This window comes from Coffea eugenioides, chromosome 8, assembly GCF_003713205.1.
Source record: "Coffea eugenioides isolate CCC68of chromosome 8, Ceug_1.0, whole genome shotgun sequence".
Lineage (NCBI taxonomy): Eukaryota > Viridiplantae > Streptophyta > Magnoliopsida > Gentianales > Rubiaceae > Coffea > Coffea eugenioides.
Window position 1 is genome coordinate 42736848 of NC_040042.1, and position 27006 is coordinate 42763853.

The following is a 27006-nucleotide window of genomic DNA, read 5'->3' on the forward strand; positions in this document are numbered from 1 at the left end:
AATTACATCGTTTTTCGTGATCACATTTCCCTATTACCTTTTTTCCTCACATACATCAAATCGCTACAGTAATTTTTTCATGAAAAATCATGGAAAATGCAATCCAAACACAAATTTTCTAGGTAAAATTTGCTTTAAAAAAATATGTGATAAACTATTCACTTATTACTTAGTGTGATATACATTCAAATATATTAGATTTAGTATTTAACAATTTATTAATTTAACGGATTCAGACTTCAAAATTTCATGATTTTAGTTTTCAGACATCAATTTTATCAATCACGCCCGTAGTGTTTAGAAGCTTAATTAAGCAAGAATCAAAAAGAAATATCTTGGAGAATAATCACCATGTACCTGGTACACTAACATCTAGCCTATACAATGCTTGTGATTGGGAGTATAATGGATTTTAAAGAAATGTCCTTCAAACTCTATGGTGTATGAAATTTCACAGGGAATATTTCATCTTGTGTGATAATCGTTTTGAGTTTTTTAAAATACTCAGACCTTCAGAAACTAAAGAAATAAGTCTTTGCTTGCACAGTTGCACATGAGTCTCCGTGCGTCCAAAATCTTCAGCTTTGCTTCTTTTTTTGGAGGGCTCCATGAAAGCCTTCATTAGTCCACACGCGGGTGCCACTTTTCCGGTGGCAATTCAGTGTCACTTCTATATTTATGCCAAGTATCCTGTTTATTTAATTTGTCATGTGCTATTTATTTAAATTTCTTCTATCATCACTGTTTATTTAATTTGTCATGTGCTATTTATTTAAATTTCTTCTATCATCACGTGATAAGTGGAATTGGCACTGGATTTGACACCGAGTAGTGGCATAGAGGATTCTAACTGTCATTAGTCCAAAATAAGTATCCTAAATGGAGTTGGGGCATTAAATAAGACTTGTTTATTCTCTTATATACTCAAAAAAAAAAAGAAGGAAAGAAGAAAAAGAGTACAAGACCATATAGTACCGATGCATGCAACTGGACTATTATATGTGTAAGGTAATATTTAGTATTTCAAAAACGGCTATGGTTCAAGATCAAAATTCACTATTGAATCTGGTATTTGAAATTATAACAACACTACTAACCCTAGGTTGCAATGTCTTGGACCTATATTGTGCATGGTATAAAAATTATATTATACTATTTCATTTTATTAAAATAAGTGAGGGATTTTTGGAGTATTTTGATCAAATAGAAAAATTTTCCATTAATTGTGTACGTTACATAGGTTACATGGAGATCAAATTAGTAAAGGTTTTTGAAATTTATTGGTGTTTGAATGATTATCTTCGACTAAGGCTGTATTATATGAAATTAAGAGTTTTCAATTACAAAATGTTTTGTAACTTACAATTATAATTCGAACACGATTTGAATAGCTAATAATTTTCAACATTTATTTAGTGAATAATTATAAGTGTAAATTATGTTTTGACTAGTTTTGTAAATACGGGTAATTGAGATAAAAAAAAAAAACTAACTACAATTTATGTTTGAGAGTTGCAATTATTGATGTTAGTACGAGCAATACTCTCTTACTTGTGCAAACTAGAGAGGTTGATGGCAAGTACGGCTTGGTTGTTGTATATTTGGGGTTTGACTATTATAACTTAGGATCATAAAGTTAGAGAATTCGCTAAAATTGAATCTTCTGCTTAAATCACTTTAAAGAAAATTAGATACTCGGTGCTTTGACCCTTTTCACTTGTATATTATTATAGTATTGGTGTCTAACTTTTTTTAATTATTGTCTAATTTTCATTATTGAATGTTTGTTTTTTTGTTCTAGTTGAACAACAGCTTAAGAAGCATACCAATAATTATCACAGGAACCTGTACTTTCAACATATTCTTGACTAGTTTAACATACAGGTGTTACTGAGGCAAGCATAATTCAATCAACAAGTGCTTTGATTTGTTGAGTTTTTAAGCTGACATCCCAAGTTGTTCATCGGGAAAAAAAAAGCCTCATCCTCGATTGATTGTGAAACTTCGTTGCCTGTTGTCACGATCAAATTAGTGACTTGGCATGACATGAATCATCTGTTCAAGTCAAAAACATTAGACAGATACGGAAATTAAATAAAGAAAAGAAAAGAAAAAGGGTGCGGTTGAAATCCTTCATACTTGAATTTATCGATTTGCTTTCCAATTAGATTAGTACTATTTACTGCTACATATAATCGGCTCCACAAATCCTGAAAAGGAACAGAAAAGAAAGATAGGGAAAAGCCATGGTTTTTTTACCTGCTGTAGCAAAATCAGTAGGCCAGCAATGGCTGAAGCAAAAATCGAAGCCCATTTCATCTTCTCAACAACTGCTTTTTCACCTCAAGAAATTCAATATATATCCACATGAAGAATGGAATCGCCAGAGTGTTCGAACCCTGATTTTGCAGTCTACTTCTGATTCCGTCAAGCTTCACAAACTCGATGACTCCGATTCCGGTAACTCCATTTTCCTTGCACGCTTTTAGCCATCAGTGTGGTAAAAATATGATCTTTGTCTCTGAGTTCATCTTTTTTCAAAGCCCTTTTGCCCATTGGATGTAATGTTCAGTTTCTTTAATTTAATTGTTTTAATCTGTATTGTTTCTTTTTCTTTCCGGGGAAAACAAATTTCTATTTCTTTTTTTTTTTTGGAATTATTTGTTTACTTTATTGTCATGGGTCATATGCCTGCTACAGGCTCCATGAGTAAGGGAGGGATTAGCAGCATTTTGTTTTGTTCTTTTTCCTTTTTTGTTAGAACGTCTACTCGTATTAAAATACAGAGAACAGTTAACAAAAGCCTTACAGTATATTGAGGAAGTGCCCAAAGATTACTCTACAGCCTGTGTTAATCACAGTGGGATTAACCCGAACCATTGAATTTGCTGGTTAATCTCTAATGTATATCTAGCAGTTTGAATACTAAGAGCATTATCAGCTCTGTTGACAAACTAATAGGACCACTGTGAACCTTGGAGCTTAGTATCTTGAGGTCCTCTAAGAAGGCAGCTATTAAACCATCCTGACAAATTTTTGAATTGATCTTTGCTACCAAGAGACATTGCGGTAATATTGTTTCTCCAATCTGCTTCTAATGCCTTGATTAGTGCCAGCTTTATAGCTTCTGCTTCATCTTGATATAAGTAATCAGTCTTCCTTTCATTGAGAGCCCATCTGGTTACAAACTTTCCTCACCGTCCAGTGCCATCACACCAATTTCTGAATGACATAAGTTGGCCATGCAAACTACCAGATCGAAAGAAAAAAAATTTATTGCGAAAAGAGATGGCCTAATTGGTGAGAGAAAAAAATAAGAAAAAGGTTTCACTTTGGATGGAGCTATTTAAACTTGAAATTGGGACACTGAGGAAAGATGGTTGCTCTTTATTGTTTTTATTGTGAAGAAAGGAGAGGAAGGATTTCACGTTATCCCTTGAACTGATATAGTAAAAAGAAATGATATTCTCTCCGAAGTCTGACAATCAGAAAATCTTAACTAGGATAATTCACCCGTACTTTTAAGTCACTCATCATGGTTTGTTAAAAGTTCATATGGTAAAGTTATATTTGGACTGTTTGGAGTTTGAGCTGTCTATTAGGGCTCTGCAAGAAATGGTGAATTGTAATTTACTGTAATATAGTTACTTACTAATATGTTCTTTTGGGGTTTCTGGACCAAGAAATATGTTTTGAATGAAACTTGTCCTGTCAACTCAGTAACCAACTGTGCATACTGAAGAAGCATATTCTTGCTTACAGGAGTTGTTGAAGTTAACTTGGATAGGCCTGGAGCAAAAAATGCAATAAGTAAGGATATGTTACATGGGTTGCAGCGAAGCTTAGAAGCTGTTAATAAGGATCATTCAGCAAAGGTTTTGATGATCTGCAGTTCTGTTCACAAAGCGTTCTGCGCTGGTGCTGATTTAAAGGTGAATATCATCTTTAGTTTTAGATTGATTTGATAGTATGTGATGTATATGTTGAACAGTTTATTTATTAGGTGTATAAGCTTCATTCGTGAGATTAGAATAATATTTCTGAGGCCTAAACTCTTGTCAATATCTTTGAAAAATGTCCACAATAATGGAGTTTAAAGATGATTCTCCACCTACAGCATATTTAAATGTCACAAGGCTTGAACTACTTGAAGGGAGTTCTATGGTTTTCATTAAATAAGAATGGCTTCAAAAGGATTATCTTTAGGGAGCTTAGAAAATAAAAGTCTATTTTGGAACAGTCAAAAAATGCATTAGTAGGTTCTTGGCAGCTGGATAGGTGATTTACAGAACTTATAGAGATTTAGCTTCAATAAGGATGCTAAAACATTGCGATGAGCATCCAAGATTTGATTGTGACCGTTGTTGAGCAGAGAATGAATTCCGCTGAGTTTGAGGACTGTGTCTAGTCAATAACATATGCACCTACAAAGGTTATAAAGTAAAATGACCAGAGAAACAACTCATTGGCCAACAAGATATTTCAGTTACAATGAAAGGTACACTTGTTAGAGTCAAAATTTTAATTGTAGTAAAACAAAATCAATCCTACCCATGATGCAAGCTGAATTATAAATGCTTCAAGAGTGATGATCTGTAAAGCCCATTAACCACTTGTTTGTTAATGAAAAATGAAGTCAAGGTCAATCTTATGCTAATTGCCCTTCTTGAAGATTTGTAAGCGATATAAATGTAATAAAGCATTTCTTATGTTAAATATTTCATGGCATAGTTATTATGGAATTGTTCTCAGCCAGACAATGGATATTCCGCTAATTTAATTTACCAAGCAAAATTCTATATGCTGTATGAGTGCTTCTTCAGGGTATTGTCTATTTCATTTTTGGTCTTTCTTGTTTCTTAGTCCATAATCTTGTTAGAGTTCACTTGCTTAATGGTGCCTTTGCTTGAAATGGGATCCATAGGAAAGAAAGACAATGACTCCAGATGAAATTCAGAATTATGTAAATTCTCTGCGATCAACATTCTCTTTTTTGGAGGTTTGTACGCATTCTCTGTTACTAAGTTGTTAATATGTTTTTAGTTTTGTTTGACTATAAAGCTGTCAGAGTAGATCTGTATAACCTCCACCCTAATGTGGAGCTCTTCTTGAATAAAGACTTGTGTTGCCTTTAGGGACTGCATATACCTACAATTGCTGTTGTGGAAGGTGCAGCACTGGGTGGGGGACTGGAAATGGCATTATCATGTGATCTCCGGATATGTGGTATTTATCTATTGAGCTTCAAATTGAAGTCCTTTGTTTTGTGTTGTTATATGTACTGTTGTGAATTTATTGGTCCACAATAACTGATGCAGGGGAAGATGCAGTATTTGGCTTGCCAGAAACAGGACTTGCTATAATCCCAGGGTCTGTGTTGCATTTGCTGTTGATGTTGTTCTAGTTTATGGATATGCTACCTCTACTTGTGCCATCTCTTTGAATCTATCTTTTTAAACATTTATCATTTTGAAACATATCTTGTTTCTTGATTTGGTGTGTCAGTAATGTCAGAATGGTACTAGTTCCCACCTCAGTATACATATTTGTTGCTGCATGTTGTATGAATCATGTCTAGCTTCTTTCATGGTTTCTTTTGTAGCTGAAAATATTTTGCAGTAATCTTTCATATGATGTAAATTCTAGCCTTTTTCAGGGCTGGTGGAACACAACGGCTTTCTAGATTGGTTGGGAAATCACTAGCAAAAGAAATCATATTTACTGGTCAAAAAATTGGTGCTAGAGATGCACTGTCGATGGGTATGCTTAGTTTAAGCTGCTATCCACTGTTAGTGGTTATAGTGGCTAAAAATGATAAGAGTTGCACTATCCTGCAGGTCTGGTGAATCACTGTGTTCCTGCTGGTGAAGCTCGCTCAAAGGCACTTGAAATTGCACGAGACATAAACCAGAAGGTACATTAAACATGTGATTTGAATCAGAAACATGAATTTGCTGTGTGTAGGATCATATTTCTATAACTTGTTCGAATTTTTATCACAGGGGCCATTGGCGATAAGGATGGCAAAGCGAGCCATTGATGGGGGCCTTGAGATGGATATAGCATCCGGCTTATCAGTTGAGATGGATTGCTATCAGCAGCTTTTGAACACGAAAGATCGGTTGGAAGGTTTAGCTGCCTTTGCTGAGAAACGAAGGCCAATTTACAATGGTGAATGAAAGTTAAAAAATGCAGAATTGTAGTTATGTGGATTAAAGCTGCATTTGACCAACCCAAGATGGGGTAAAAGCATGTATTAGCTTTTGTACATGAAAGCCAGGAACTCCTTTTTTGGGGCTGATTGAGCTGTTGCTTTTGGATAATTGGTTGGTTCATCAAGTTCAATTGGTTGATCAAAGCTTTATATGCTGATTTCTCAACTTTTGTGCTGTAAATGTCTGTAACAAAGACGAGGCTATACATTGACAAAACTCCCACATCTTTAAAATACCGGTAATGGATGGTAGTTGCAAAAGTTTGAGATTCAATGAGCTTGTTCAGTGCAAGACCATGAATCAGCAGGGTTATGCTAGACATAAGTCGTGCCTTAACAAGATTGGCTTTCTGCAATTGAGCACGATGGAAAAATTTTGCCGCCATTAAAAAAAAAAAACAATTCTTGATCACAAGAAAATGAACAAATGACCAACATTGGGGTTATTCCACAATTTGTTGTCATTTTTAATGTTCAAATTTAAAATATATTAATGTTTTTATTGGCTTTCCCAGTAATAGGGAAATTAATTTCGAGAAAATCAACTTCCAAGCAACCTTTAGTAACTGTCACATAAAAATTCAAACCTAGCAACTAAATTAAAAAGAATGGTACAAACTTCCATGATTTGGCTTTTTTTTTTTAATTATCCCAAAAAACCCAAGATTTGAAGCACTAAATATATGTTTAAAAGAAAAAAAGGAAGAAGAAAGTCTGACTCGGTTTAAGGATAAAAAGGTCCCGTGATAGACCAGGGACTCTAAAAGCCCTTCCAAAACCTATATATAAAGCAATCCATCACCAGACCGGGAGCATCAGGTGCTTTTACCTTCCTCGAAATCAAAAGATTCGCTGCCTAAAACCCAAAAAAAAAGAAGAGAGAGAAACCTAGAAACATGGCAGACGAGAGCCCTTCTGCTAAGAGATGGCTTCCACTTGAAGCCAACCCTGATGTTATGAACCAGGTTCCTCCTTTTCTGTTTTTCAAATTTATAAGTAACTTCTTGAAGTTCTTATTTTTTGTGCGATTTTTCTTATTGTGTTTTGTTCGTTACCTAGGCACCATAATGGCTACTTAAAAACGGAATCTTTTTTTTTTCGCCTATTCGTTTTCCTTTTATGTTGAAATTAACTATATATTGATTTAATTCTAGTATTCAGACTATTTTCTTAATTGCTTTTCCAGGAAGAACCCAAGGTTGTTTTTTTTTCTTTTTAATTGTCATGGAAGAATATCATTATCTTATATCTGGGCACTCTAGTTATTACAAGAAAATGGAACTCCTTTTTCCCCGCTTTTGGAGAGCTATGATTTAATTTTGCTATTCACTTTCATCTTGGGGAAGATGTAAGTTTTAATTTTTGTTTTCAATACGGAAGCGTATTCTTCAATATTTTTATAATACACCAATCGGGCCAATGGCCATCCCTCATATTGATGCTGTTAGGTTGTTAAACGGCAGTACTGAAAGTGGACCTCCCACATAAGGCCTGGAGTAAGGGTGGCTTTACCAATGGGGTCGACCCTTACTCTCGGATTGATAATGTTATTCAACCTAAACTGTTGCTGTTTAATTAAATATGATAAGATTATTAAATTAAAGAAAGTAGTTATTTTGAGGGAAATGGATGTATTAGCAATTACAGCAGAGCACACTAATTATATAAGATTAAAGAAGCATTAGAAAGAGAGAAATTGTTGCTGCATATCTAATATGGTTTTGTTACTGGCAGTTCCTTTGGGGGCTTGGTGTCTCGCCTGAGGAGGCAGAGTGCTGTGATGTCCTTGGATTGGATGAAGAACTTTTGGAAATGGTTCCAAAGCCAGTGCTTGCTGTGCTGTTTCTGTATCCCATCACGCCACAGGTGCGTTGTGGGTGAAATCTGTGTTTGGTCCTACTATTGTAAATGTTGTATTTCTTTTCTGTGGTGATGTGTGAAGTTGGTTGTTCCTGTGTTTACTGATATTGGATGAAATTGTGTACTACCAGACTGAAGAAGAAAAACTAAAAAAAGACAGCTTGATCAAGGTTAGTTTACAGAAATTCTCTTCTTTTTTTTTTATGTCTGTTCTCCTTTTTTATTCCAAAGCTGTCATGTTTTATTATGTTGTATTATCTGCAAAATTTGCTAGTAGCAAGAAGGCAGTGTGCTCGTCAATTAAGTGGAAAACTAAGAGTTTCAGGGCTTTTTAGTCATCAGTTGGCTGAAATCATTTGAACAAGAAAACAAAAGCCTCAAACCAGCTTTTGTAAGTTGTTTGTGTGTAGGCCTTTAAATGGGTTGGATGCAGATGAGCAGTACCAGTTCATCCTTGGATGAAAAAATTATTGTGAGATTCAAACTTGACAGGTGGCCTTACAGTTGCCTTACACTGGAGTCATCTAAGCCTGCTTCTTAGATAAAACAAAAGTTTTTTAACACATTTTAAGTGGCTTCATTGTATGTTAGCATCTAGGACTCACTTCTTTTGATTTTAGAAGTGCATATGACAATTTTGGCAAAACCACTGCATTCTCTTGCAAACGTATTCACTCATGCAAAAGCTTTATTCTGCTGTACCGTTTCTTCTGGAGGGAGGTCTTTTTTCTTCAAATCTGCTTTCCTGTCAAAGCAGTGTTGTCTCGATCATATTACATTTGGTCCAGTATTCTGTCTTTAGCAATGCCTACAGTGATGCCACAGTTGCTAATACTATTTCATGTTCAATGGTTGACTTCTATGCGCTCCCTTGGCCCTTCATGGCTCCATGGGGTTCCTCAAGTCATGTTACATTTTGTTGGTCTTCTGAAATTGTTGGCAATTTTTTTTGGTTTTCCTGAAAATGATTGTAGTTTTTCTGTGTATCTTTTAGAACTAGATTCCATGTTTCATATGACAGCTAGTATAAATGTTTTTAGTGTTATTAATCTTATAGTAATTACATTAACACTAGGAAAGGGGCATATCACATAATCTGCCTGCAGGATCCTAGTGCTGGAGTATACTTTATGAAACAAACTGTCGGAAATGCCTGTGGAACAATTGGGCTTCTTCACGCCGTTGCTAATATTACTTCAGAGATAAATCTTGGTCAGTACTCTATTCCATGGATGAACAGTATCATGTCCAATTCATTTAACCTTTGTGGTGTTCTTCATATATATCATTACTTTTTATTGTACACATAAGAGACTGCATTTTTTCTAGTTTTGGTCCTTTTGAATATTGTTGTTGGTAGCTAGTCTTTGTATTCCTAAGAGATGGCTAGATATGTCCCTAGTGTGTTCTGTCATTGCAGTCATAATTGCCAATAGATTTCCTCATGATTTCTTCATCTCCTCCCAGATTGTATTTTGTGTACTGTAAGATGCTGAGTTTACCCAATCTATTGAGGAGTAATGTCATAGATGCAAAAGAATTGTCCATAGAGAAGGTAATTTTACTAAAAGCTAAGGATGCATTGCATGGGCGTGATTACTACACGACAAGGTTAGGCCTATAATATGCATCTCAATGAAAAGTATGTTTGCAAACAGATGATATTCTGTACTTCTACCTGTGGAGTTAAAAGTGAAAATGGCGTGTCCACTCGTAATTAGTAGTTCTGAATTTGTTTTGCCTTGTAAACAAGAATATTAAGGCCAATTTGTGCTACAAATGGTAAGGTAACCGAAATTTAGAATTCCTTTTATTTTGAAGCTGTGATCTTGTCTTGATCTATTTTCTCTTTCTGTTGCTTTCTGTTGATTGCAGCTGAGGGCTCATACCTGGACAAGTTCTTTAAAACTACAGCAAACATGAACCCAGAGGAGGTCTTAATCTTACTTATTTTTTCTTTTAGAAATGAAATTTTAATGCAAGCTTATCCAGTGGATTTGCTTTGATGTGCTTAACAGTATATTTACTATTCTGGCAGCGTGCAGCATTCCTTGAAAATGACAAAGAAATGGAAGTTGCTCATTCTGTGGCTGCTAGTGGTGGTGACACAGAGGTCAAGAATTTGGCAAACATCTCTATCTTTTTACTCAAGTGAATCATTGCGAAAAAGGCGAATAATTATATACTTTACCTAGTAAATATTTTTCTGGCATTTGAAAATTTTGAACATGGTAATTAGATCTTTTGACAATATGAGTATAGTTCCTAGTCTTCAACCAAAGGAAAAGGAGATTCCTATAAGCATTTGTCAACTAGTTTTTCCTGTTTCATTAATTAGTTTTTCTACTAACTTTCTAATGTGGCTTGACTACATATGTTCTATGTTATTTCTTTATTCATTTATTCATAAATTTATTTACTTTTGCAATTTGGTGGCAAACATTCTGAAATGTTCTTTCTTTTTTAGCTACTTTTAAGTTGTTCAAAGGAGATTCTGTCTTCGTCTGACAAGTTTCCATTTACAGGCTAGAGATAACGTGGACACCCATTTTATTTGTTTCACATGTGTGAATGGTAAGTCTTTCCATTTTGCCTTCCATATATACGCATGCCCTTTCCCCACTCCTCTTGCTCTGTAAATATTTGTTTATCTTCTTGAGTATACCTTTTATTACTAAATCAGATACAACATCTTATTAGTTGAAAGCACACGCAGTTCAGGCTAAATTATTCATTGCTCAAAATTGGCTTTACTGCATCTGCAGTCCACTAGTTTTCAAGTATTTCTCTATTCTATTCCCAAAACATATCTGCTATTCAATTTCCTCTTGGACTTGTGAAGTCCTTTTGGGCTAATTGAGTACTGAGTTTGTATTTTCTGCTATAAGGCCTATAATGTCTATGGTTCACTGAAACATCTTACGATCACATGTTCTAAAAGCTCAGAAAACTGGTTTAGGAGCTTGCAGTCATTTCCACGGTAGTTGCAAGGTTCTACATGCTTGCAATTGTTGCTTTTCTTTCACTCTTGCAAATTGTTTGAATTGATAATGCCCAATTAGTTTCAAATGTTGGTTATATTATCTAAAGGAAATTGTTCCCTGTTTGACATGGTCCATGTACTTTTCCTAGTCATACTTAGCATACTTTGTGATATAGCTGTTTGAACAAGTTAAACATAGATGTAACGTGTGAAGCCTTATACAGGACAACTTTATGAGCTTGATGGAAGGAGGTCCGGACCAGTTTCACATGGTTCTTCCTCTTCAAGCAGCTTGTTGCATGTAATGTTACTTCTTTCTCTTCTTTTTATAATTCTGGTGCTTGGATAGGAGCATGTACAACACATTGCATGAATGGGGATGACAGTTGGTGGAAAAGAAACTAATCTCAGACAAAGCTTAATGCCACTATACGCCATTTTTTTTGTTCAAAACATTTTGGGTGTTTTTACAATTGTATTCTCCTGCAGTAGGAAAGATGTTTGTTTATGCATCTATTTATGTTGTGAGTTAGAATTGTCGATGTACAATATATTTTGCCTTCTTTGTCATAAGTACCAGATACAGATGCCTTACTCGAGCTTTGAGTAGCTTGATTCTTTTCCCCAGAGTTGTTGAATGAGAGCAGGGTCTTTTAAGTTTTTATAGTTTATTCTGGGCAATCTAAGCTAAATGGTAATATACATTTTTGAACATGTTCTGAAAAATAATTGTATAAATCAAGACAGAATGAAAGAATCAAACTCAAATTTTAGATGATATGGAGAAGATTTCTCAATTGCTCTCTTGGATAGCTGTTGGGTTGTAATGAGGATTGGGCACAAAGGAGTAAGATCAGAATACGACTGTATGCCAAATTATTAGAAGTGCAACTACGTACCAACATAATAGTGTATGCTGTATATAATATCCATTGAAGCTACGAGCAGAGATATCTTAAACTCGTGTTGAGCATTGACTTGTCCATGTTCTACTTTTTCCTCTTTTAGATGAACGTCTTTGATGTTATGTGCAATTTTGTCACTTTTCAGTTACCCTGTTAAGTATCTTCTTGCTGTGTTGTTAACATGGGGAGTTTAGGATACGAGGGAATGCAATTAGAGAATGGGTGGACCTGGTGTCAAATATCTTGGATAGTTTTGCATGGCCGGCATATCCGATAGAGAGGAGCTATCAGCCTCTCCAATGCTTAGTCAACTGGATTTTATGTTAGTTTCTATCTGCTCATGTCCACACGACTCGAAAGTTGTCTGCTTCCTAGTTTCTGTCTGTCTGCTCATGTCCACATGATTCGAAAGTTGTCTGCTTCCCTGGTTTCAGTTACTAAACGACTGTTTTTATGCTTCAGTTAAAGCTGGACGTTCAACTTCTCTTTCTGAGTTAATCACATCGATTGTCTCTGCAGGATGCAGCTGAGGTTATTCGGAAGATGATGGAGAAAAACCCAGATTCACTAAACTTCAACGTGATGGCCATTTCTAAAAGGGTTTGAGGAGAATAGACGATACAACATGAACATCCATTGCTGCCATTGAGAAGTTGACCCACCTGGCTCTACCAGCTTCTTGGCCTAAACCATGAGGACTGTTATTTTGCGCTCGTAATTACATGTAATGACAGAACCAGTTTTACTAGAATTATTAAGCCCTGGAAGAAGTCAGCTGTAACTCACAAAACTAAGTAGTTATACGTTTGCCTGATAAGTAAATGATGACTTAGTTACTGCCAGAATTTCTTCAGTACAATCATCTCGATGCTGCAGCAATTTGTAGGGCAAATTTGCTTCATTTTCACCTCGGAGAGATATCGACAAATAGCCAGTTTGGCAATAGTGACAGAGATTCATTGGAAGTGGCTGACCTTCGCAATTGCCACTGGCAATTCTTAAACTTGCCGTTCGGCAATTCTCGACGGCAGTTAGCCAGGGAAGGAGTCAAAAATATCCAATGGCAGTAGTGGCAGAAATTCATTGAAATTCAGGGGAACGGGCAATGAGTTGATTGTTGCCAACATTTTGGTTCTAGCCTGATGTTGCAAAATTTGTTATTCTTTCCAAATTTAAATTAAACTTGAATTTAAACTTACATTTTTTCTTTAAGAAATTTGAATTGACAAACCTCGAACTGACATTGACATTATGCCCAATCTGAGCCGTGAACAATACTCAGTTCACGGCAATATAAGGGAAAGGAATTTTGAACTCAAAATCTTTTACTTACAATTACCGCCACAAGCAAGTCAAAATCAAATATTGCCACTTCGAGCCACAATTAATACACGATTCTAGTCCAACACTTCCGTAACATAATTGATCTCAAAAGTTGCAGCCTTGCGGGATTTAGCCTTGCGGGATTTTTGTTTAAAAAAATGGTGGTACTCTCTTTCAATCAAGATATTCGATCCCAGCTTACAAATTAATAATCCAAGATCAACAAATTTAAAATGCAAAAAACCCACAAATTAATCATAGAAAAAATAACCAAAAAAAAGAAAAAAGAAAAAGGACAAAGCTTGGAATTAGAAGCCTAAAAGAAACACAAATATATTTGCACACATGAAACGACATATCCAACGACAAACTCACAGAACAAGCTGACTTGAGAGAAACAGCAACTCATCTCCACTCTCTACAACAGTCACAACAACAATTAAGTCGCCGATCCATACAAAGTCACAATCCCGGCTAACTAAAGCACAGAGTTTATTCATGCATCATCATACATTAATTGCATGCACAATATTCCATCAAGTATCTTGATCTGGGGAACCTTTAATCTGCTGCTGAGCCTGCTGCCCAAAATGTTCAGCTTTGTCCCTCATCTCCTTAGCTGCATGAGCAATCTTTTCTCTCGCACGATCCAGCTGATCTGCACCGATGGGGTGCTTCCCAGTCGCATACCTGAAAAGAAAATAAAGCTAAAATGAGCAATCTTTTCTATCACATGATCCAGCTGATCTGCACCGATAGGGTGCTTTCCAGTCGCATACCTGAACATCCAGTAGAAAATAAAGGTGGCAGTTACGCCAAGACCTCCAGAGATGAAGAACCCTGCAAGAATCAGAAAGAAGGTTACAGCAGCTGGGACTAGCACAGGACTGAAAATCACCAAAAGGGGCGTTGCCAAAACTAGGCCTATCACTGCTCCAGCCAGTGTCAGCCCCGATAGAACCATGAGTGAACCCCCCACGGTGACTGCTGTGGTGGTTTTTATCACCTGACTAGTTGAGTGCTGTGTCTGCGGCTGGTCAGGGCGGGTTGCCATTTTTTTTCCAATTTTTTGTTGGGATTTTCAGTACAATGGATGGAAATGGAGTTGGGATGTGAATTTGAGAAGGGAAAGTGGAGAGAATGGAGCTGGTGGTGTGGAAAAGGATGTGTGTGTAATAAAATAATATAACCAAGGCTGGCTGGTCGTGGTGGTGTCACGTGAGGGGAGGGTCGAGTGTGACGTGTACGGTGCATGAAATGGATTGTTTGGGTGGCTGACACGTATGTTTTCCGGGCTGATAATCTAGTAAGGGAAACCAAACACTGGGATGTGGATGGAAGATTGTCGTCTCCTGGGTGATAATAATAATATTCGGTTGTAGACCTGCTTCACGGTTTTACGCTGTTACTATTTGTTTTTTGATGTATACATCCTTAGATGCAGTGATGCATATATCCTTTACTACTTTACTAGCAAAAAGTGAACGAAGAAGATGTGCTTAATTGATATGTCAGCTCCTGAATGGGAAGTTCAAAACTGAAAAATAAATTCTTGCTGTATCTATATCGTGTAAGCAAAATGAATTTGGCCCTTTTCTGAGAGGTTTGTAAGGATCATAAATATCTACCTTAGGTTTTAGAAATCATTCTACTAGAGCCCATATCGTGTAATGTTGTAGTTTATTTTTGGAAGTAATAGATGATTTTATTGATAAACTAGATTTTATAGTATTTGAGCAACGGCCCATATCGTGTAATGTTGTAGTATTTGCTTGCCTTGAATAGGAAAAATGACCAAATTCATTCCTGAACTTTTTTTCTAGAGTCCATTGAGTCTTTAACTTTCATTTCTGATCAATTTATTTCTTAAATTTAATCTTTGAATCCAATTAAGTTCCTTTGCGTCAGTGCCACCACTTAAAAGGAATCGGATTTCTAATTTAATAGTTAAATAAGGATATTTTAGGAACTTTAGGTATAAACTGTAATCAAACTAAAAGTAAATTAAAAAAAATCAATAATATTTGAGGTATTTTTAAAATTTAAAACTTTTTTAAGATTTTAAAAATTTTTAATTAACTTCTTAACCCTTCCCCTACCTAACCTCACGTTGCCATAGCCACCGCTGCCTCCCCTCCCCTCCCCTCCCCTACGTCACATCATCCATTTCAACAATTGATAAGGCATTCAACAAATTCAAAGTGCATTCCAACAAACGATAAATAGCCTCTTTCTACTAGCTACCAATCCCACCGGATTTTACAGCAACACAAGCAATTTGCTTTGAAATGCGTTTGATAAATTCAAAACATCTTCGGCAAACCGGTAGAAAAACTAAGGTGGCGTTTGGTTCGCGTGTTGGAATCGGATTCGGATTCGAAATCATTCATCCTGGATTTGGAATAGAATAAATCATTCCAATACATTTGTTCGGTTCAGTGCCAGGAATGTATATCATTACTATAATTGATGTTTGGTTCGTTGCCTCTTTATAAATGGGATATAAGAAATTTTTATTAATTAAATATATTAGTATAAATGTATTAGTTAATTTAGTATAACTAATTAATAATTTCTATTAGTAAACATGTATAATTATTAGTTAATTGATAATATTAATTATATTACATAGATTAATATACATTATATTATACATATAACTAATAATATCATTATTATAAGTTTGTAACTAATTAAATTAAATATTATATATAATTAAATATAATTATACAAATGTTATAATATAAATATATAATTATAATCATATAACATATATAAATATTAATTATACTAATATTTTACATAAATATAATGTATATTATATATTAAATATAATTATTATTATCTATTATTATATTTAAAATAATAAAGATAAATATAATTATATAATTTATTAATATTATATACATGTACATATTATAATTATATGCACATATAATATACATTTATAAATATAAATATATATTATAAATATATTATTATACAATATTAATAAATGTATAATATATAATATATAATTATATTTAACTAAATAATTATAATATTTATTTATATATTATACTAATATTATAATAAAATATATAATTATAATATATTATATATGTATATGTATATATTATCATATAATTATATAATTATGTAATATATATAAATATTAATTATACTAATATTATATATTATAAAGTATATTATATGTTAAATATAATTTTTATTATAGATTGAAAGTTAAGCTTATAACGATGTTATAATTGTTGCAAGGGCCAATGGTGTTTTCTAAGATAGATTTTTGACAAGGATACTATCAATGGAGAATTAAGAAGGAAGATCATGAATAGAATCTAAGGATAGTGTTATCGACTTTAAGGAAGCGTCAATTGTGAGTGTGAGCTTCGAATGGAAGATAAAATTCGAAAAGAATACTTGAAAGTTTTAACGATTAAAAGTACGAAATTTCGAGGACGAAATTTTGTTAAGGGGGGAAGGATGTGAGAACTCGAGAAAATTACGTGTGTGCTTTGCATTTATTTTATTTACCTTGATATTGAAAATATAACATATAACGAATATGTGGTTAAATTAAATGCTTAATTGAATTTTTATAAAAATTGAGAATTTAGAAATATCCTAGAATGGTGTAGAAAAAAAAAATTAAAATTATTAGGAGTTAAATAAACATATAATATGTATAATGTAATTGTGTCATTATAGTTGAATCAGTTGCACGTTTAGTCAAATTTCTTTAAAATCAAAAGTGTGAAAATCTACGTATGTCACATGGCGAAAATTTTTAAGGTACATATAAATTAGAACAAACGAAATTTTGAGTCAACGTGTGAGACAATAAAATTATGGCCTCGTAGCAAATAAATGAACTAAAATTAAAGGACCGAACTAATCTTGGGGATTCGGTTAAACTACCATGCAATTAAGGAACAAGCTACTAGAATTTTGACAAAACAGGAACCGAATGGAAGCAAGGCAACTATCTGCTGTCTAAACGGTGGAAAGGAAAAAGGAGTAGGAGTTGTTTGATAGTTGGGCGGTGGGAAACATTTATTTGGACAGCTGCCAGGAAGGAACTTACCACCGAAACTGCTGAGTAAGCAGCGACCGAATGAGAGGAACTTGGAATGATCGGCCACCGAATGGAGAAACATTGAGTGATCAGCTGAGTGAAGAAGTACGCTTAATTCTCTTCCTACCAACCAAGCATTAGGAACAAAACTGAGAGAGAGAGATTCGGTCACACCATTTTATCACAAAAATCCAACCGAGTGAGAGGAAAAGAAAACAGAGAACGAGGCTTTCTTTCTTCTTCATACCCAAAACCGTGAGAAAGAGTGAGAGTGAAGGAGCATTTCTGGTTCCTTCCAGCCACAACCGAGTGAGTAAGAGAGCTGAGTGAGTGATAAGAGGAGGAAGCTAACTTAGAATTTCACATATCAGCTACCATAGTGAGGAGGAACCGAAACTAGGAGCAGGAGCAATCTGCCACTAGTAAAACTTAGCAGAAAAAGGTAAGAATCTTGTAACCACCCTTTTATTTCTTGGATATAACTGAATATATGGGCTTCATGTTAGTTTTAGCAAGGCATAATGAGTTTTAACCGAGGAGAAATCTGATAAAGGAGAAAGAGATGAGAACTGGACAGAAATGGAGGGAACCGAGAGTTGTTGTTGAGTTGCAGCCCATAAATAAAGAAAATTTTCCGTAATAACCTCTTAGTTATTCAGTACACTTGAATATTAAGGTTGCATGTTGGATTGTAGCTAAGAAAAACTAAGTTTGGTTGAAGGAAATAGTTGGAAGTTTCTGCTATGCTGGCCGAAGGAGGAAAGATAGAAATGTCCAAGTTTCTTTATATATTTTGGTTCTAAACTCCTACGTTGAGGCTTAGTTCATTGCATAATATTTTAGTTTTGGCATGCATGTTAGATTTGGGTATGAAATGAAGTAGTTAATGGAGGAATTTCTTGCTAAAAGATTAATTGTTGTCCGAAGCTTTCTATCAAGGCCGAGAGAGAGAGAGAGAGAGAGAGAGTTAAACCTCTGATCAGTTTTTCCTTCAAACTCCACTCTGTAAACTTTCACATCTGATATCTAAAGTTACTGGGTAGTTTAATACTTGTATTTGGCATGATGAGCTGGAGTTAAAATTGAAGGAGTTATGGTAAAAATGTTGCATATTAAACTGCGGCACTGCTGGAAGCTTTAGTTGTCCAATGTCTTAGCTGATGTCAGATTGTTGTGCGTGGCTGTTGGGTTGAATAATCTGTTGAAACTAGATGCTCTTTGTCTTGGTTTATGCTGGACTGAATGTACTTTAAATAGTTAGAGCTTTAAGCAAGTGAAAGAATAGCGTTTTCGCCGAAAGCTTGAAGTAACGTTACTAGTTTTGGTTGCTGTCCGAGAAATGAAACAGATTGTGCTTCTGACCGTCCCATTTTGGCCTTGAAAACGCGATAACTGGATGTCGATGTCTTCATAGAAAATGTAGGTCTAGGTCTTAGCTTCGAAACGCTATAAAATTCGCCTCAATCCGATAAGCGTAGCTCCAATTATGATCAAAACACCCGAGGATGGCAAAGCTGCCTTTCCTTTTGTTCCCGAATGCACTTTGCTAAGATGCTAACCGTGAGGAACCAACTTTTAACCAGCATTTCCTCTAATTTTCAACTTTGTAAGCTTTCATAAATGATAGTTACGGTTAGTCTGAGATTTAATGGTTATATATAGCTCCACAAGTAGAGTTAAACTAAAGCTAATGAGAGGAAAACTCATGATAATTAAATTGGCTTCTAATTACTTAATACTGTCTTTACAAATAATTTAAAGACTATAAAATTTGAGGGACTGGTGTACTGGAATAAAATTTAATTTACAAACAACCTAGAGTTTAATTAATTAAAAAGAGGACCAATGGAGTGCTCCTAAGCTATAATCTTAGAATCTTGAGTGAAAAATGATTTAATCCTAAAATAAATATCTTATAAATTATTAACTTGGGAAAACAGGTATAATTCTTGATTAAAACAATAAAGTCAATAAGTTTCAAATTAAAGTGATAAATGAATATTGAATATATTATATTTGTACTTTAAAGTCAAACTTGATTTTAATAGTTCAAGTGATAATTATATTTATAATAATAAAAATAAAAATAATTATATAATATATTATTATATATACACGTATATATTATAATTATATGCACATATAATATACATTTATAAATATATATCAATAATATAAATATATTAGTATATAATATTAATAAATTTATAATATATATTATATAAATATAATTACATTTAATTAAATAATTATAATATATAATTATATAATATATTATATATGTCTATATAATAATTATAAATATATTATATAATTATACTAATATTATAATAAAATATATAATTATAATAAAACATTATAATTATAATAGATATTATATACATAATTATATATATGTACGTAATTATATATTAATTTTTTAATGGGTGGCGGGACGGGTCCCATTTGTAAATGGGAATCAGACTTGGGTTTTGTCCAAAACCCTTCAAGTTACTAGGAAATTGAGGAATTCTAAATTTTTAGGTATGATTTCAAAATCCCGATTCGGATAGTAGTAATCCAAACAACAATTATGGGGTTTATTCCAATTCTCCATTTCGAAACCCTGTTACGAAACGCCACCTAAGACTATTTTTAGAAATTGTGAAACTATTAGTGTGAAAGCAGAGGGTGAACATTAGCCAAAGGCCGGAGTGATGATTATGACAATGCAGCAATTGTGGCTAACAAATGCTCCAGCAACGATTGCGCAAATGGCTGAGACTTGTTTTGTCCATCAGCCATAATGGTAGCAAATGTGATAAAATTTGCATATTTATGCTATTTTTACTTGAGCCAGAAAGCATTTGTAGATTTCCTCTTCAACTTTCTCAATTATAATATAAACTCAAAGGTGAGTGAAAGAGGGTGGGGAGAGGTGGAAGGAGAAGGGTACGAGGAGAAGGAGGTGGGTGGTGGAGAGAGGTGGGTGCTAATGGAGGTTGGTAATGGAGGTGGTTAGTAATGGAGGTTGGTACTCTTATTTAATTGTTAAATTAAAAGTCAAATTGCTTTTAGGTAGTGGCACGTGCCGTGCTGTAGAAGGTTTTAATTGGATCCGAAAATTAAGTTTATGTATTAAATTGGCCAAAATAAAAATTAAGGATTAAATCGATCCTCAAAAAAAGTTTAGGGGCGAAATTGATCATTTTTCCGTCTTGAATTTCATGGCAAGATTTGTCTGGAATTACTCTTGGATACTGTATGTAGGGAATCGGTCACTGTATTCAAAACAAGATGATATGTAATTTTCTTTCAAAATGTCCGTGTAAGTTTTACTATTTGTAAACATTTAATTCCTCAGTCTTGATTCAATTCCTCTTTTTCTCATTTCAACTTCTTAAATCTCATCTCCCTCTCTTACTTAATATAATATGAATAAAATTGATAAAAAAAGAAAAGAAAAGATGATATAGGTCTCCACTAGGCCCATTACGTATGGGGCAGAAGTTAGCCACATGAATACCTCGCATTTGAAGGTTATCACTTATCAGAGGAAGGTAATGAATTGTGGATGATTCTCCTTGGCAGGTGCTTTGTTTTGCTTGGAATATTATAGGTCTCGGTCCCGGAGCCTTTTCCGAATCTTGTCGATACCTAAGCTGTTGCTTTTTTGTTTCTCCCACTGCCCTGCCAGTATGACGTTTGAATCCATTATCACGTGATACACGTTTTTTATAGAAAACTTGTCATTTGCAGAGTAATGCCAGGTCCATCAGTCTTTCACGCTTGTTCGTGCGGGAGGTAATATGCTCTCAATTAAGTCTGTTTCATGCTGCCAATTATAGCATCAATCATAGTCTAATTCCAACAATGACATTTATGTTTGATAAGTTCTAAAACTCGAGTATTCCTATCAAGCAGCGTTGGGGGAGAATTGTTCTCCCGCAGTAGAAAAGATGTTTGTTTATGCAGCTATTTATGTTGTGAGTTAGAATTGTCAATGTACAATATATTTTGCCTTCTTTGTCATAAATACCTGACCTGATACAGATGCCTTACTCGAGCTTTGAGTAGCTTGATTCTTTTCCCCAGAGTTGTCGAATGTGAGCAGGGTCTTTTAAGTTTTTATGGTTTATTCTGGGCAATCTAAGCTAAATGGTAATATACATTTTTGAACATGTTCTGAGAAATAATTGTATAAACCAAAGACAGAACGAAAGAATCAAACTCAAATTTTAGATGATATGGAGAAGATTTCTCAATTGCTCTCTTGGATAGCTGTTGGGTTGTAACGAGGATTGGGTAGTACAAAGGAGCAAGATTATTAGAAGTTCAACTACTTGCCAACAGAATAGTGATGCTGTACTATATAATATCCATTGAAGCTTGAACTCGTGTTGAGCATTGACTGGTCCATGTTCTACTTTTTCCTCTTTTAGATGAACTTCTTTGATGTTATGTGCAATTTTGTCACTTTTCAGTTACCCTGTTAAGTATCTTCTTGGTGTGTTGTTAACATGATACGAGGGAATGCAATTAGGGAATGGGTTAAATATATTGGATAGTTTTGCACGGCCGGCATATCCGATAGAAAGGAGCTATCAGCCTATCCAATGCTTAGTCAACTGGATTTTATGTTAGTTTCTACCTGCTCATGTCCACACGACTCGAAAGTTGTCTGCTTCCTAGTTTCTGTCTGCCTGCTCGTGCCCACATGATTCGAAAGTCGTCTGTTTCCCTAGTTTCAGTTACGAAACGACTGTTTTTATGCTTCAGTCAAAGCTGGACGTTCAACTTCTCTTTCTGAGTTAATCACATCACAGTTAAAGCTGGACTTTCAACTTCTCTTTCTGAGTTAATCACATCGATTGTCACTGCAGGATGCAGCTAAGGTTATTCGGAAGATGATTGAGAAAAACCCAGATTCACTCAACTTCAATGTGATGGCCATTTCTAAAAGGGTTTGAGGAGAATAGACGATGCAACATGAACATCCATTGCTGCCATTGAGAAGTTGACCCACCTGGCTCTATAAGTTTCTTGGCCTAAACCTTGAGGACTGTTATTTTGCGCTCGTTATTACATGTAATGATAGAATCAGTTTTACTAGAATTATTAAGCCCTGGAAGAAGCATGTAATAACAGAATCAGTTCTACTAGAAGTATTATGCTCTGGAAGAAGTCAGCTGTAACTCACAAAACTAGCAAGTTATATGTTTGCCTGATAAGTAAATGATGATGACTAGTTACTGCCAAATTTTCTTCAGTACTCTCAACTCGATGCTGCAGCAATTTGTAGGGCAAATTTGCTTCATTTTCACCTAGGAGAGAGATCGACAATAGCCAGTTTGGCAATAGTGGCAGAGATTCATTGGAAGGGGCTCACCTTTACAATTGCCATCGGCAATTCTCGACCGCAGTTCGCCTGGGAAGGAGTCGAAAATATCCAATGGCAGTAGTGGCAGAAATTCATGGGAACGGGGGTGTTAATAACAGCGAGTAGCAATAGCGGCAATGAGTTGATTGTTGCAAAACCTCCTACTCTTACTTACAATCTCCCTCATTTCTACCGCCCACAAGCAAGTCAAATATCGCCACAATTAATACAAGATTCTAGTCTAACACTTCCGTAACATAATCCAAGATCTCAAAAGTTGTAGCTTAGCGGAATTTTTGTTTAAAAAATGGTGGTACTCTCTTTCAATCAAAGATATTCGATCCTAGCTTACAAACTAATAATCCAAGTTCAACAAAGTTAAAATGAAAAAAAAAACCCCACAAATTAATCATAGAAAAAATAACCAAAAAAAAAAGAAAAAGAAAAAGCATGGAGTTAGAAGCCTAAAAGAAACACAAATGTTTTAGCACACATGAAACGACACATCCAACTACAAACTCACAGAGCAAGCTGAGTTGAGAGAAACAGCAACCCATCCCCACTCTCTACAACAGTCACAACAACAATTAATTCGCCGATTAACTAGGAAACATAAAAAGTCACAATCCCCCATAATTAGAGCACAAAGTTTATTCATGCATCATCATACATCAATTGCTTGCACAATATTCCATCAAGTATCTCAAGCTCGGAAACCTTTAATCTGCTGCAGAGCCTGCTGCCCAAAATTTTCAGCTTTGTCCTTCATCTCCTTAGCTGCCTGCTGCCCAAAATTTTCAGCTTTGTCCTTCATCTCCTCTAAATGTTCAGCTTTGTCCTTCATCTCGTTAGCTACCTGCTGCCCAAATTGTTCAGCTTTGTCCTTCATCTCCTTAGCTTCCTGGCGCCCAAAATCTTCAGCCTTGTCCTTCATCTCCTTAGCTGCATCAGCAATCTTTTCTTTCGCACGATTCAGCTGATCTGCACCAATGGGGTTTTTCCCGGTCGCATACCTGAACATCCAATAGAAAATAAAGCTGGCACGAGCAATCTTTTCTCTCACACGATCCAGCTGATCTGCACCGATGGGGTGCTTCCCAGTTGCATACCTGAACATCCAATAGAAAATAAAGCTAGCAGTTACGCCAAGACCTCCACATACAAAGAACCCTGCAAGAATCAGAAAGATGGTTACAGCAGCTGGGACTAGCACAGGACTGAAAATCACCAAAAGGGGCGTTGCCAAAACTAGGCCTATCAGCCCCGACAGAAACATAAGTGAACCCCCCACGGCGACTGCTGTGGTGGTTTTTACCGCCTGACTAGATGAGCGCTGTGTCTGCGGCTGGTCAGGGCGGGTTGCCATTTTTTTTTCCTTCAATTTTTTGTTGGGATTTTCGGTAGAATGGATGGAAATGGAGGTGGGATGTGAATCTGAGAAGGGAAAACGGAGACAGTGGAGTAGTTGGTGTGATAATTGATGTGTATGTAACATAACAAATTATTAATACAACCGAGGCTGGCTTGTCGGGGTGGAGTCACGTGAGGGGAGGGCCGAGTGTTACGTGTACGGTGCATGAAATGGATGGTCTGGGTGGCTGGCCCGTATGTTTTCCGGGCTGATAATAAATACATATAGCAAGGGAAACCAAACACTGGGAGGTGGATGGAAGATTGTCGTCTCATAATATCAGGGTTGTGGGGGGACATTGTAGACCTGCTTAATGGCTTTAGGCTGTTACTATTTGTTTTTTGATGCATATATCCTTTGATGCAATGAAAAAGTGAACAAAGAAGATGTGCTTAATTGATGTCAGCTCCTCAATAGGAAGTTCAAAACTGAGAAATAAATTCTTGCTGTGTCTTTGGCTTTGAAGAAAGAATGAAAGAAAGGAGAAAGTGCTAATGCAAAAGCCAATAGCCTTTCATACTACTAAAGTGAATTTGGCCCTTTTCTGAGGTTTGTAAGGATCACAATTCACAAATATCTACCTGAGGTTTTAGAAATCATTCTACTAAAGCCCGTATCGTGTAATGTTGAACTATTTGCTTGCCTTGAATATCATGGCAAGATTTCCCTGGAATTCTGCAATTACCTTTGGATACCATATGCCGGGAATCTGTCACTGTATTCAAAACAAGATGCTATGTAGTAATTTTCTTTCAAAATGTCGCGCGGTGTAAGTTTAACACTATTTGTAAACCTTTTAATTCCCGAGTCTTGATTCAATTTCCTCTTTTTCTCATTTCAACTTCTTAAATCTTATCTCCCTCTCTTACTTAATAATAAAAATAATATTGATGAAAAGATGTTGAAAATTTGAAGAAATTTGAATTGATGCTGGACGTTGAAAAAAAAAATAAAGATGATATGGGTCTCCACCAGACCCCCATTATGGATGGGGCAGAAGTTAGCCACATGAATACCTGGCTTTTGAAGATTATTATAGGAAGGTAATGAATTGTGGATGATTTTCCATAGCAGGTGCTTTGTTTTGCTTGGAATATTAAAGGCCTCAGAGCTTTTTCCAAATCTTGTTGTGCGGCAGGTATACTCTCGATTAAGTCTGTTTCATTCTTCCGAAAATAGCATCAATCAGAGTCGAATTCCAATAATGAGATTTATGATTAATAAATTTCGAAACTCGAATATTCCTATCAAGCAGCGTTGGGGGAGAATAGATACGGAATAACTCTGGCTGTAGAAGCCAACTATCGTCCCAAATACGAACAGAGTCTCCTGAACCAACTCGAAGTCTGTTGTCAATTTAAAAAACCTTTCTTCCCTCAAGTATTCAAAGTTTTATTTTAGAGGATGACGCGTCTTCAATTATCAAGTTTATCAATGATAAGGAAGACCTTCTATCTAGTTTAACCCTGATGTTTGAGGATATTCACTTGGTTTTATTAGATCAACATGTTTTAAATGTACTTTAGGTTCCAAGAAAGGCTAATAAGATTGCGCATTGTTTAGCTCATCATGCAAAAATTGCCAATCTCTCAGAAAAAAGCTTCTTGTTTTTATCAATAAAAAAGTAACCTTTTATCAAAAGATTTAGACATACTTATGTACATCATATCCCTAATAAGGCCAAAATAACCAAGTCGAGGCAGGAATTTGCTTGTTAATTAGTGACGATGACTTGTTATATTATACTAATACAAGTGTGAGTACACATCTCAATTTATTTTTCTCGAGTACATACACAAATGAATCTAGTTAAATAATTTATTGAGACGTACACATCTCAATTTAGTGACAATGACTTCTTATATCCTTATATATACCATATAAGAACGAGTTTAGGACAAAGATAGATTTTGGATTTCAACCGCAAGGGTAGGGTTATTTTGAGAATGTGAGAGTGTTTGAAGTACAATTTGAGCATTAGGTACAAGTTATTACAACTTTAATTTTACTATAATTACTTATATAACCTTTCAGACATTTAAGACTAGGGGCAGATTTGGTAAGTGACAATATTTGGTGCCAAGTTGAGTATCAGGTACAACTAAATTAAGCTTGTGTTTTGATAAAATTACATAAAAGGCCTTTTAATCATTTATTATACTAACATCCAAACCTTCCAATTTCCTGAAGCCTTTCTCATCCATTAAGGAATTAATTGTGATGTTTACATAATTGGATTTTAATTACAATTAATTGACCTAATTATTATCAGAACAATAAATGATTGCTTAAAGAAATAGAATAACTATCTAAACAACCATCACAAAGGTGGGGTTATTTTGAGAATGTGAGAGTGTTTGAAGTATAATTGGAGCATTAGGTACAAGTTATTACAACTTTAATTTTACTATAATTACTTATATAACCTTTCAGACATTTAAGACTAGGGGCAGATTTGGTAAGTGACAATATTTGGTGCCAAGTTGAGTATCAGGTACAACTGAATTAAGCTTGTGTTTTGATAAAATTACATAAAAGGCCTTTTAATCATTTATTATACTAACATCCAAACCTTCCAATTTCCTGAAACCTTTCTCATCCGTTAAGGAATTAATTGTGATGTTTACATAATTGGATTTTAATTACAATTAATTGACCTAATTATTACCAAAACAATAAATGATTGCTTAAATAAAGAGAATAACTATCTAAACAACCATCACCATAGTTATGCCTCTATGTTCAGTCGATAGCCTTTCTTATTTTTCTGTTTAACCTCTTTGGTTTTATTATAGCTATTAAATATTTGGTGGAAAGCATAGCCTTTCCTTTAAATTGAGGTGAGCTGTTTGGATTTGAGGTGGCTTTTTTTTCGA

At 35.0% G+C, this 27006-nt stretch overlaps 4 protein-coding genes across 5 annotated transcripts; 2 read left to right on the forward strand and 2 right to left on the reverse strand.

Moving 5' to 3' along the window:
• Positions 1 to 2124: 2124 nt before the first annotated feature.
• On the forward strand, positions 2125 to 6372 carry LOC113779821 (probable enoyl-CoA hydratase 2, mitochondrial). Its single transcript, XM_027325558.1, has 8 exons — positions 2125 to 2460; positions 3763 to 3932; positions 4925 to 4999; positions 5136 to 5226; positions 5319 to 5370; positions 5657 to 5760; positions 5838 to 5914; positions 6003 to 6372. The coding sequence occupies exons 1-8, from the start codon at positions 2247 to 2249 to the stop codon at positions 6177 to 6179; spliced, it is 960 nt and encodes a 319-aa protein (XP_027181359.1). The 5' UTR covers positions 2125 to 2246; the 3' UTR covers positions 6180 to 6372.
• Positions 6373 to 6977: 605 nt separating this feature from the next.
• LOC113781301 (ubiquitin carboxyl-terminal hydrolase 3) lies at positions 6978 to 22324 on the forward strand. 2 transcript variants are annotated; one of them, XM_027327218.1, is made up of 9 exons: positions 6978 to 7179; positions 7949 to 8080; positions 8206 to 8244; positions 9181 to 9286; positions 9950 to 10008; positions 10113 to 10187; positions 10600 to 10648; positions 11282 to 11358; positions 22223 to 22324. In XM_027327218.1, the coding sequence occupies exons 1-9, from the start codon at positions 7111 to 7113 to the stop codon at positions 22307 to 22309; spliced, it is 693 nt and encodes a 230-aa protein (XP_027183019.1). In that variant the 5' UTR covers positions 6978 to 7110; the 3' UTR covers positions 22310 to 22324. The 2 variants fall into 2 exon arrangements, with proteins under 2 accessions (XP_027183019.1, XP_027183018.1); XM_027327217.1 differs by lacking the exon at positions 22223 to 22324 and adding an exon at positions 12482 to 12824 and having other exon boundaries at positions 6983 to 7179.
• Positions 13571 to 14439, reverse strand: LOC113781302 (oleosin 1-like). The gene is made up of 2 exons (XM_027327219.1): positions 14065 to 14439; positions 13571 to 13975 (listed from the first exon to the last, which is right to left on the reverse strand). Exons 1-2 carry the CDS (start codon positions 14337 to 14339, stop codon positions 13822 to 13824), a joined length of 429 nt encoding a protein of 142 aa, XP_027183020.1. The 5' UTR covers positions 14340 to 14439; the 3' UTR covers positions 13571 to 13821.
• Positions 22325 to 23158: 834 nt separating the features above from the next.
• On the reverse strand, positions 23159 to 24201 carry LOC113781300 (oleosin 1-like). The gene has a single exon (XM_027327216.1). It carries the CDS (start codon positions 24083 to 24085, stop codon positions 23423 to 23425), a length of 663 nt encoding a protein of 220 aa, XP_027183017.1. The 5' UTR covers positions 24086 to 24201; the 3' UTR covers positions 23159 to 23422.
• Positions 24202 to 27006: the final 2805 nt, after the last annotated feature.

Excerpts from the sequence above, each read along its gene's own strand:
- LOC113781302 (XM_027327219.1), bottom strand. The coding sequence starts at position 14,339 with ATGGCAACCCGCCCTGACCAGCCGCAGACACAGCACTCAACTAGTCAG. Across the intron at positions 13,976-14,064 it reads ATTTTCTACTGGATGTTCAG|GTATGCGACTGGGAAGCACC; the intron begins GTATGCGACTGG and ends TTTTCTTTTCAG.
- LOC113781301 (XM_027327218.1), top strand. The coding sequence starts at position 7,111 with ATGGCAGACGAGAGCCCTTCTGCTAAGAGATGGCTTCCACTTGAAGCC. Across the intron at positions 8,081-8,205 it reads TGTATCCCATCACGCCACAG|ACTGAAGAAGAAAAACTAAA; the intron begins GTGCGTTGTGGG and ends GTGTACTACCAG. Across the intron at positions 10,188-10,599 it reads CTAGTGGTGGTGACACAGAG|GCTAGAGATAACGTGGACAC; the intron begins GTCAAGAATTTG and ends TTCCATTTACAG.
- LOC113781300 (XM_027327216.1), bottom strand. The coding sequence starts at position 24,085 with ATGGCAACCCGCCCTGACCAGCCGCAGACACAGCGCTCATCTAGTCAG.
- LOC113779821 (XM_027325558.1), top strand. The coding sequence starts at position 2,247 with ATGGTTTTTTTACCTGCTGTAGCAAAATCAGTAGGCCAGCAATGGCTG. Across the intron at positions 5,761-5,837 it reads TAGAGATGCACTGTCGATGG|GTCTGGTGAATCACTGTGTT; the intron begins GTATGCTTAGTT and ends ACTATCCTGCAG. Across the intron at positions 5,915-6,002 it reads CACGAGACATAAACCAGAAG|GGGCCATTGGCGATAAGGAT; the intron begins GTACATTAAACA and ends TTTTTATCACAG.